The 12,234-nt window shown below is 36.5% G+C and overlaps 1 protein-coding gene across 2 annotated transcripts in view; it reads right to left on the reverse strand.

Annotated features, from left to right (window-relative positions):
- COL28A1 (collagen type XXVIII alpha 1 chain) overlaps window positions 1-12,234 on the reverse strand; it is a 186,644-nt gene that overhangs the window by 161,603 nt on the left and 12,807 nt on the right. For both annotated transcript variants that reach the window (XM_033193259.1, XM_033193258.1), the window contains exons 5-9: window positions 11,152-11,208; window positions 9,311-9,364; window positions 7,085-7,126; window positions 5,096-5,122; window positions 381-425 (exon numbers count right to left, since the gene is read on the reverse strand). In XM_033193259.1, the coding sequence (XP_033049150.1) occupies window positions 381-425; window positions 5,096-5,122; window positions 7,085-7,126; window positions 9,311-9,364; window positions 11,152-11,208 (225 nt within the window). The remainder of the gene's footprint in view (window positions 1-380; window positions 426-5,095; window positions 5,123-7,084; window positions 7,127-9,310; window positions 9,365-11,151; window positions 11,209-12,234) is intronic.

The following is a 12,234-nucleotide window of genomic DNA, read 5'->3' on the forward strand; positions in this document are numbered from 1 at the left end:
GTTCTTCACACTAGTTTGGAAAGTGCCTGTTTTCAGTGTTTGCATCTGGAAAGCAATTCTACTCTCACCCAACTGCAGCTTTAATTAACTTTGCTGGTTAAATAATTCTTTTTACCGTAACATTCAGGAGGTGTGGCCTCCAAGGTCAGGGTGTCACAAAATGAAGTCTTAATGGTCCATAAGAAAGGCATTTGGGGGCTCTATTATTGAGTCAGGCATCACTTTGTTTTCTACCACATGTTTTACAGATGTGAAAAATTGAGCCATTGATTCCAACTCTAGTAGTGAGATCACCATAATTCAGCCCAGGAATTTCCCCTTAAGGAAATACAACCCCAAAGGGATCACAGCTGTAAGCATTTTAAAAACGTGTTCCTTACTTTGTCACCTTTTATTCCTGGTTTACCACATTCCCCACGTTCACCCTAAAAAAAAATAAGTGAAATAAATAAGAGAACACTTGCAGTCATTCACTATTAAGAATTTTGTTTGTTTGTTTGTTTTTTAAATTCCCAGCACTCTTGTAACATAAGCACTCTGCTGCTTTCTACACAATCTTAGCCTCAATACTGTGGGTTGTATGGGCATTGAAATCTGATTATTTTTACCCATGAGTCATCCTTAACTTGACAGGAACAAATCAGGAACAATGTAATAAGGTTTGACATTTTTAAGAAATGGATGAAACTAGAAGAAAAGAAACCTAGCACCTAACCACATATTAGAGGCCCTTTGCATATGTGGTTTAACTGAATCCACATAACGGCCCAAGGAGATGAGCTTTATCATTCTTATTTTATAATTGAGAACATTTAAACTCAACAAGATAACTTCCCTCTATCAAATAGCTAGTAAGAGTCTGAACCCAGATACTCTAATCAGAGTCTGAACCCTGATACTCTAACTTGGAATTCCTATTTTTTTCAAGAACCCCATGCTTCAGTCTGAGTACCAACCTTGATCACCCAGTAGTGTTCACCTGGAGAACGGTGAGAGAAAGGTTCTGAGATGAGATTGCATCGTGAGTTAGTGGGAACAGGTGCCATGATGAGTTAGCGAAGTCTGCTGTAGGAGAGTGGGACTTGGCAGCAAGCATGCTACATATTTTTCATTATTATGCTCTACTTACCCGTCTTCCCTAGAATATTGCTGAAAAAACATTTGAGTTGTGCTTTAGAGTTTATCAGTGATAGTGTATCATATTTTATCTCAGTTAATCTGACATTAACTGTCTGAGATAAATATTAATCCAATTTTATAGACTAAAAATTTGTAATTAAGAAGGTTAAGTAAAGAGAATGTTATTTAGCCTTTAAGAAAGAAATCCTGTCATTTGTAACAACATAGAGGAACCTGAACCTGGAAGACATTATGTTAAGTGAAATAAGCCAGGGACAGAAAGACAAATATGGCATAATCTCACTTATATGTGTGATCTAACAAATTTGAACTCACAGAAGCACAGAGTAGAAGGGTGGTTACCAGGGGGAATGGGTGGAAATTTAGGAAATGTTGGTCAAAGGATACAAAACTGGTTAGATAGGAGCAATAAGTTCAAGAGATCTATTGTTCAACACGATGACTATCATTAATAACAACGTCTTGTATTGAAAATCACTAAAAGGGTAGATTTTAAGCATTCTCACCACAAAACCTGATCATTATGTGAGGTGATACACATGTTAATTAGCTCAATTTACCCATTTTATAATGTATACATTTATCAAATTATATTTTATACAAGATGATAAATATGAACTTTTTAGATTTGTCAATTAAAATTTTTAAATAAAAATAAATGTTTTTAAAAGGTTAGTTTCCTCAAGTAGAATGAGAATTGGGACCTCTGAATACTAATTCATTAGATCAGACTTTTGAGGCTTCTAATAATTAGAACTAAAAGGTGACAGAAAAATGACTAAAGTTTCATAATCATAGTAATATTATCTCATTTATAAATCAATTTAGAGTTTTCAAAATGCTTTTATATATATATCGTTATTTTGATCCTCAATTCAATTCTCACTTTCAAGATAAGGAAACACAATTGGAGATGTCAAATGATTTACTTAAATGTACAGGCTACCCAATGACTCCTAGTCCAGTGCTCTCAACATTAGCTTCTGCTGCTGCTACTTTATTCTGCCTCTGTACTGCTCTAGGGCGTGTTACTGGAAGTGCCACTACACAATGACATAAGGAAATTGCATTCAAATGTAAATCAATGCATTGCTTCCTTCATCAAGGAAGTCTTGCTATGAAAAATAAATGTCAGCTGAACTTTAAACAGTATACGTAGTGATATAGTGGATGTATATGCTGGTGGAAGCTTTATCTTGCTGCAGAATAGCAACAAACCATTCACAGACTGGCAACCAGCTTGCAGACCACAGTTTTAATAGCAGTGCTGTATGGAGGGAAATCACAATTGTAACTTCCAATTATGGATGTGAAGTGTGTGCCATAGCCTTTACATTATTGCTAATCCCCATAGCGGCCTTGTGAGGTATATATACATATCTCCACTCACAGATAAGCAAAATGAGGCTCAGAGAGATTACATACTTTGTTCATGACCACAGACTTGAGTCTGTTAGGCTCTCAAGTCCATGTTCTTATCAGTCACCCGTAGCTGAACAAGGCACACAGTTATAGGCTGCAAGTCACTTTCCATTAACCTAACATTTCTGCCTAGGGTACTGCCTGGGCTCTTCCAGGCATCAGAAGCAGGGAAGAGGGAGGTGTGACTCTTAGAGCCAGCTATGCCTCTGATCAAAAGCAATCTGTTCTCTCTTCACATCCTTTTGTGAGTCAAACTGACCCAGGAAAAACTGAGCTTTCACTTAGAACAAGTTGAACATTTATTTCTGAATGCAAATGGAAAATCACTTTTGAAGAATCAATTAGAAAACAATTAATTTAATAATTTTGGATGGGAATAAAATGAGTCAACCACCAAAATATAAAACAGAAAAGTACCATAAATACACTTAAAATGCTTTTGGCTAGAATTTACATTCCATTTGTCCAGACAGATTTGTTAGCTATAGGGGCCTGAGGAACAGCATTTGTTTTTTGCAGGGCACAGATTGCCATCAATGAAAATATTGTATTCATGTTATTTGCCTCTGCAAAGGCGTTTTCCTTTTTGGTAGGCTCATTAATCCCTGTGGAATGGCCACAACTACATAGTTTCAGAGAGTGATACTTCAGAAAGCCATAAACAGATCAGCTCTGTTCTCAGCCTCTATTTTCTGATGCTGCTGCTCTTGGTGAAATTCTGGTTTGAATGTCGATGGTTCAGGGTCACTTTGCTCTGACAGCTTGTATTTTCCAAGTGAGAACTCTTCCAGTGAATCAATAATTCTCCAGAAAGTAAAATGAATCTTTTCAAAAAATATATGTATAAAGCTTCCTTGTGTTGATAACTACCTCACTATATAAATCAAAATGGAGGAGGAGGGCACCCATAATTTTCCTCAACTATATACACAGTTGATAATTTTACAACTGTGAAAATTTTTGTTTTCCCATACTAATATTTGTTCCTTTCCTCTTCATAGTGGCACTTACATTTGTAGACAAGCCAACATTTTGGAATACATTGTCACGCCTACTATTTGGTTCTCCAATCACTCTGTAAATTAGGCAGGCCTATACAAATTTTATCCATCCAGTTGAAGAAACAGATACTCCAAGATGTTGAGTTACCTAAGTTCTTAAGGCTGCTAAGTGTAGAATCGTGGGATTTCTTACACTCTTCCCCTTGGAGGCCTAACATTTTCAACAATTAGGATATATTTATTGGCTTGCATGTAGGCTCACCCCTAATATTTGCAGGGCCCAGGGCAAGAGTGTAAGTGGAAGCCCACATACCATGTGTCTAAATAGTTGAAAGTTATAACTAAACTAATAATGTTCTGGCTTCCTTCTTTAACAAATATGTCTTCAAAAGGAATAAAGAATTAAAAGACTTGTGAATCCCTCAGAGGTCCTTGCCAGACATAGACCCCTGCAGCCTGGCCCCCACTTCACTTCCAACCTCCAACTCCTTCCAAAGCAAGAAGAGCATGAGCACACGTGTGAAGACGCCCCTGGCAGCACAACAAAGCCCCCTATATGACCTCTCCTGCCCCAACAAACAGCTACCATTTGGCTCCCCCTCCAGCTTAGAAAGATGTTGGATATGGAAAGGAGGTTTTTGTATGCTCTCCCAGCAGCAGGCCTTTTGGGGTCGTGACTACCCAATGTATGATCCAGGAGAAGGAAGCACAGACTTCCTGCAGACTCTTGGCTCCATGGGAAGTAGGGAGGCCAGAGGAGACTCAGAGCTGGACCCTCTAAAATTCCAGCCTCTTTCCCATGCCTGAGGGTTGTAGCCCTGTAGGACGGAATGGATGATAGGTGCATGTTCTGATTCAGATAGAAAATCTGATAATAATGAGAACTGTGGGACAGACTTATCAATGAACCAGTGAGCACTCTTAGAGGCTCCTGAGCCCCAGTACAACTTGTTAAACCCTTTAAAAGCAGTTTGGTATCCTAATTTGTAACTCACAAATAATCATCAAATCATCTACCAACCCATACCTTTAGTTTGCTTGTTTGCCAAATTTACTCCCCTGAGAGCTCTACCCACTTGCCTAATTCAATGAAGTCAGTGGCTCTTCACTGCTTAACCAGGATAAATCCTCTCTTTCCCCTGGGAGAGGATTTGGTGTCTAGGTTTTCATAGAAAGTTAAGCACCAAGGGAGCAACCTACTTGCAGTATTGCTGAATCTGTTTGTGTAAAGAAACTTTTAGCCTGCATACCTGTGCTGCATGGCTTATAAACCGGGGTTCCCTATTAAAATAATTCATGTTTGCAAAGCTGAAGGAGGCTGGATTCTAATCTCAGGAATCTTATGGTACCCTCCATCCCTATAACACACATCCGCATGTTAAGTTCTATTATTGTTTTATGTTAACTAAGGAGTGAGGGAATCCAGACTTACAAAAACAAAGAAAATAACTTTTATTAAGTTCATAAGTACATTTCTGTTTCTGTTTTTCATTTTGAAATTCTGGTCTATCTATTTGTTGTTACCAACTTACCTTGTCACCCTTGTACCCAGGAATTCCCTAATTTAAAAAGAGAAGAAAAAGTAAAATATGATACTCTAAGGCAGAGTTAGAATAAGGGTTAGGTATTTTTCAATTACAAAGTATAACAAAAACACATCTATACCGCCTGGAAAATTAGACCATAGAAATGTAAACTGTTTCATTTCTCTTTGTGCTTGGAGAAATGTGCATTTACTGAGGAGAAGAAAATAATCTGTTTTCCCTTTATCACATTTTATTCTCTGTTTCAGGTATTTTTTCATATCCATTTTCTTGCCCTTTGGCCCAAAACTAGAGGTGATAATGTACACTGAAAGTCACTGTAGAAGTGATGGCCTGTAATGGTCCCTTCAAAACTGTTATATTGACTTTTAAACTATGAACTATTGCAGCTAAAAATGTTTCACAGAGACTCTGAAAGAAATTGGCTTTGAAAATGAGCTGAGGTAATGGCCTTTAAAATGTGTGTAAATATTTGTATCCATTATGGTCCTCCTTTCAAATTCAGTCTAAAATATATAACATCAAGGACATGACAGATTCCTTTATCAGCCCTGATGAGACAGTGACCTTTAAGCTACTGTCTTTTATCTCACACTAAATAAGGGGCCAGCACTTCTGCTGTCTTCTGTGTGTCACCCTTGTGAATCCTGTACAGGCTTTTCTACTGTGTCACTGCCCATTGCCCTTCAAGAAATACAATAATGAGTATTACATGGCCTGGGAAATTAGCAACTCTAAGCAGCAGCAAGTTCTCTTCAAATGGGATTTTTTTGTCTTTCATACAGGTATATTTTTCAAGTATGGAAATAAAATTGTCAGATTTATTTAGACAGCTGAAGAAACCTATTTAATAAATAAGCTATTATTGCAGTTACATGTGAGTCAGACTACAAAATTTTGTTCTATGCATGACTTTTTTATTAATAGTATTATCTATTTATTTATTTATTTGTAGAGAGAAGGTCTCACTACGTTGCTCAGGCTGGTCTCGAACAAGTGGCCTTAATCACTTAAGGCCACCTAGGCCTCCCGAAGTGCTGGTATTACACATATGAGTCACTTTGCCTAGACTGACTTTTTTCACAAAAGGAAACTTCATGAAGGAAATAAAACTTCCAAGTGTGTGGTCAATGAGGAACAGATGAACGTAGAATTGTTTCCTATGAGATAATAAGCTATTTAAAAATACAATTATTTTATCTTAGTTTTATTTTACATACTCGTATGCTTTATACATAGAAGATACCTAAGAAATGTTTCCGGAATGAGTAACACACATTTCAGATTTTTTGTTGACATTACCAAAGTTTCTATCAGATTTTTTAATGAAGTTGATTAAAAATATCAAGAGAACAGTTTTTAACATCTTTGGGTCTAAGTCCAGGGCACATCCAGGGGGACAAGCAGAGAGCGGCAATGTCATATGGTCTTCTTTTTATTCACTGTACACATCTCTGCTATTTGATACACTTACTGCAATGCTCAGAAAAGTGCAAAATAAGAAACATACTGTAATTAGTTCTTGGGCAATATCTACTATCTTCTAATTTGGGGGATAAGAAATCGAATAGAATGATACATTTTATTATGTCTGTAGAATTGGATTAAAAAAGCATAGTTTAGACCATGTAGTTCTTATGCTCCTGAAATTCTAACTTATTCCTTATCTTTAAAAACATAAGAAATAAAGCAAATACTTTTCTCATTGGAGCCTTTCACCAATGTCAAATTAAGCATCAGAGAATTTGATAGGATTGAACACTCCTGCTCCCGTTTTCACTCCTGTTGAGCTGAGTATTTTCTCCCCACATTTCCAATTCTAAGATCATATCTTTCTGATTGCCTTTCTGAGCCATCAAGAGCACAGGATAGATAGAAATCACTTTTGCACTTGCACTACAGGGGTCAAAATGGTCAACCACAAAATCAGTAACCTAGGATCACTTTCTCAGGAAGGCATCCCAGTTGTGTACATACCCCAGGACCTCTTTCTCCAGCTTCTCCTTTTTGAGCATCACCCTGTGACAAACAAAAAACAGTCAAAATTCCACAACCCTGAAGAGTGACTGGTTGCTCAATAAAATGCATTATACAGAAGATTAATAGCTTAGCCCAATTAGGAAACATCTTTAGTCTTTCCCATTGACATTTTGCCCATGCAATCTAGGCAAAAAAAAAAAAATAGCAACTCAGATAAACTTCGCCCTTTGGAGTGAAGCCAGATGTGTAGGGTGCAGGATCCAGGTACATTTTCACAGCTTACGCCACATCCCGGTTGAACAACATAGCCGTTGTTCTCAAATGCAGCATTATACTCACTTGGAGCCAGTCACTCTGGTTTTTCTCAAAGGGGCTTTGGAATGTTTTCCAAAATGTCCTCAAGAGTAATTGCTTGATTTCAGCAAGATTTAAGAAAATATATTATGTGGCACAAAATTACAAACCAAAGAAATAAAACATGAACATACATTTCTAATGGGTATTTAACACAACAAAAAGAAGACATGATGGCATCAGTTTGAATGTATATAAGATGAGTGAGTATAGGGTTGTTTGGTTGTGCATGTGTGTGTATGTTGTAAAGCTATCCAAGGTTGCTATATTCCCTTTCCTTGACAAGCAGACAATTGCCAAAAATACTTTTATGCATTTAACTTACGATTTTTTTTCATTACTTCCCTAAAAATTTTCTAATAGGGCTGTTTTAGAGTTCATTTATGAGTTAATTTTTAATAGTTAACTTTGTTAGTACTCGAGTGCCTCTTATGTATTGCTCCCAAACTATTTGTGTCAAGTTACCTGCAATGAAAAGCAAACCAGTTTCACTGCCACATTGCTATAATTAGTTATTATTGTTTTAATATTGCTGTGTTAATTGCTATAATGAAAGAAATGTTTTTAAACTTCAAAACACACACAAAAACAAATGATGTGAACTAGAAAACCAAGAAAAAAAAATAATCCTCATAAGTATCACTACTAAAGGATAGCTCATTCTCTCTATTTAAATTTATTTTATTACCTAATGAAATTAAATGTGCTTTTACTGTTTTCTTTACTAGTTTTGTTTCCTCTCTTGAAAACTGTGTTCAGAAATTAACTCAATGTGCTATAGAAATTAAGCCAATGTCCATTACATTTGATGCAAATATTCCCTGATATTTCTATTTCTTTAATATTCCCTCCTTATATTAGGCCATTCTCATGCTGCTAACAAAGACACACCTGAGACTGGGTAGTTTATAAAAGAAAGAGTTTAACGGCCTCACAGTTCCACAGTGTTGGGAAGGCCTCACAGTCATGGAGGAAGGTGAAGGAGGAACAAAGCCACATCTTACATGGTGACAGGCAAAAGAGTATATGTAGGGGAACTTCCCCTTATAAAACCATCAGATCTCATGAGACTTATTCACGATCACAAGAACAGCATGGGAAAGACCCACCCCTCATGATTTAATTACCTCCCACCAGTCTCTCCCACCACATGTGGGAATTATGGGAGCTACAGACAATTCAAGATGAGATTTGAGTAAGGACACAACCAAAGCATATCACTTCCTTTTCTTTAATTATTATTTTTTCATTACACATAATTTTGCCTTAAATTTTCACATAGTTATATCTACTTTTCTCTTTGTGATTCCTGCTGTTGTTCTTGAACTTGGAACCAAAATCCTAACAATGATCTGAACAGGTGAATGTTTTCTTTAAAAGCCTAGGATTTTTTTTTTTTTGGGGGGGGGTAGGTACACAGAGAAAAGAATTGGAGAAGTACTTGAAGATGCTCTGGGAGTGAGAAACCATCTGGTGGCTTTTCTATTATTACTGTCAGTTATTCATTAAAAGTAGACCCATTAAAAGCACAAGTGCCAATGTCAATCTGATATGGAACACATATTAGCAGTTAATGAAACACTGTCCTAAATAAGATGGGCTGCTATCCTTTAAGTACTAGTTTCTGTTTATTTGATGTCCCCAGGTTTCATAAACTTACTAACTAAAATGTTCATATGTTACTCAGAATTTGTGAATACAAGCTAACAGAAATAAGATAGATAATATAGGAAGTGGACATCTGTATTCTTCACAAAATTTGTCAGATGTTTGCCATATACTACAGTGCTTTTTATTTTTAAAATTGTTGTTTTAAAAAACAAATCTAGGAGATATGCTGGTTTAAAGAAAAGCTGTTTATTCATTTACCGGGTTTCCTTTTGGTCCTCGCTCACCTTTGATACCTGGGTTTCCATGTGTACCCTGAAGGCAAAGGGAAAAAAATATTATTTTAAGTAGGTATTCTATTGTTGTCTATACTTTATAATAAATTCTGATCAGTTTTGTCTCCTAGAATGAGGGTGAACTGTAAAACCTTTACCTGCCAAGCAGAAATTCAACTCTCTTCTCCCTTTTTCTACACCGGGAAAACCACTGTCGTGAATTGGCAGATTTTCTAGATTTGCTCAAAAGAGAATAATGTTTCTGTCTTCCCACCAATTACTTCTTCCCAAAACAATTACTTCTCAGCAGTTTTGAAAACAAAATCAAACTCATGCAAAGATTTAAAAGAGTAGCTGCAACAGGCCGAAGGATAGGAGTTGTTCCCAACCTCTCTTCAGTGTGGGTCACTTCTACAATTCCCCTCTGTTACTCACTTTTACAAGGACCAGGCCAGCTTGCTCGCCTTTGGTCAAAGAGGTTCTGATATCCAGGAGACAATCTCAAAAGATGGGAGAAAGGAGCTCTGTAATCGTGTTCCAGAAAAGCATTTTGTTTTCCTTTTCCTAATCAACCAAAAAGCTTGCTTTTCTGAGAACTGGTGTTGGGGGTACTCGATAGATGTTAAATGACATATTCTGTGGCTTATCCCTAAAATGTGACAAGAATGTGACAAAATTGTCAGGTGCTTAGCAAGAAAGCTGAGCTTTCTTACTGTTCATTTTAAAATATAAAGAAATATTCCTTACCCTGGCCATTTCTTGGTGTAATGGGGATAAACGAAGACTTTATATGAAGGGATGGCTAAACCTTTGCTTTAGCCAAAGTCAGCTTCTACTGGCTGCCCCATTATCATATAATACATCTAACTTTGCATTTGAGGAGAAAAAGATCCTCTGATTGGTAGGATGGTTTGAAAAAGTGTAGGCTTTGGATCCGAGTCTCAAGGTAAAATTTGTCACCTTCTAATACATTCACAATACACATTCCCCTCCTGGCCCCAAATACAAGCATTAGTTGAAAATTTTTATCCATGCATTTTGTGAGACTCTCCACAGGGCTTCTTCTGAACCCTAAGGATAATATTTGTAATTACACAAATAAATAGAAGACTGAATAAGCACGTGGATGCTTTATGAAGATAAATGTTAAAAAACTGCTCAGCATTTCCAGTGATCTAGATGTCATTTCAAATGCCTTCCCAGTACAGACATGGCACCTACAAGTTATTAGGCCAGAATATAAAGAAAGCACTCCTTCCTGGATTATCTTATCAAATGATGAATCATCATAGTAAATCCTGCCATTTATTTTTGGTTGCCACATGCTTACTTCCATTTCACAGAACTCACCCTAATCCCCCAAAGCATCGCGACCAGCTTCCTGTCCATGAGGCCACACAGTGTTGCTGCTGCACTGCTGCATTCGTGTGAAGCCAACATTTAACTTTCAAAGAGGCTTATGCTTCTTGTTTCTAGTGGGATAAAGCTTTGCTTAAAGCACGATTATTTGTATTAGCTTTTTCTGTATTCAGTTCACTATTGAGAAATTCTGGCTTTATTTTACGAGGAGGGACATAAATGTCCTTTGTGTGGGAACAACTTCAAAACACTCCTGCCCTCAGTTCAGGTCAGTAAAATCCCAGGCTTATTTCTAAGGATAGAATGCGTCCCTTTAGAAATAAAAGAAAGAAGTAGCATTTCCATTTTTGCTGCCATTTCCAAACAATTGCTTTTCAACAGTGCAAAATAGCCCCGGTGTTTTCAAGAGCAGTAGAGCTATCATTGCTAGGACTTTCTGACTTAAGTTCAAAGTAAAAATATACTCACAGGAGGCCCTGGATCACCTGGATCTCCCTTCTCACATTCACAAATCTTGCGTTCACACTGAATCAATAATGAAATATGATATTAACACACAGTGAAATATAGCATTTTGAATTGTATTCAGTATATAACCAACTGGAACACTCTCTAAGAAATTTTACCTTGCACATTTATGGAGGTTTTGCTCTATTAAATTATTCTAGGCAAATTTATACCTATCAAGAGCCAGCTAACAAAATATTATTAAATTTCAGCATAGTTAAATAAAATAGACATCCCATCAAAAATACATATATAATACATAGATGCCAGTTAAAAGGAGAAAATAAATATTTTCAATGAACTTTTAGAATTTCTGCTGCTTCTCTTCTACATAACACATCAAAGCTCAATAATATAATAATATTAAATGCTCCTTTACTAGGCAAAGGAAAACATTTGACTTATATTTTACCAGTTCTAAGATGCACCTTCTTCCTCATTTTAACAACTCTGAAATCAGAATGAGTCTTATAATAGCTGTTGATCAGGTTCAGTCATGACAAAGTAGTTGCTTTTTGCACATGCACTTCAAAACTTACAGAATGAAATGGAAGAAAATTCCAGAACATTCTTAAGACATGCTGCATCACCAATGCTTTTGCTGGCATAGAGGTCAGTATTATGTGGAAAAACAAGGACATCAACAACTCAGACAAAAAATGATTCAGAAGATTTACCAGGGATGTCTAATCTTTTGGCTTCCCTGTGCCACATTGGAAGAAGAATTGCCTTGGGCCACACATAAAATACACTAATACTAACGATAGCTAATGAGCCAAGAAAAAAAAAAAAAATCCATGCATACATTTTATAACGTTTTTAAAAGGTTTATAAATTTGTGTTGGTCCGCATTCAAAGTCGTCCTGGGCCGCAAGCAGCCTGCAGGCAGCAAGTTGAACAAGCTTGATTTAGACTGTGATGTGAAAAAGTTTTAGAAATAACCAAGTTATTTTGCTTATATATTCCCTTATATGTATATATGAAAGTGATACAGGATTTTTAAATCTACATCCAAAATGTCTAAAAACTTCTTTCCATATGAAA

The sequence above is a fragment of the Trachypithecus francoisi genome, unplaced genomic scaffold (genome assembly GCF_009764315.1).
Source record: "Trachypithecus francoisi isolate TF-2019V2 unplaced genomic scaffold, Tfra_2.0 Lachesis_group4, whole genome shotgun sequence".
Lineage (NCBI taxonomy): Eukaryota > Metazoa > Chordata > Mammalia > Primates > Cercopithecidae > Trachypithecus > Trachypithecus francoisi.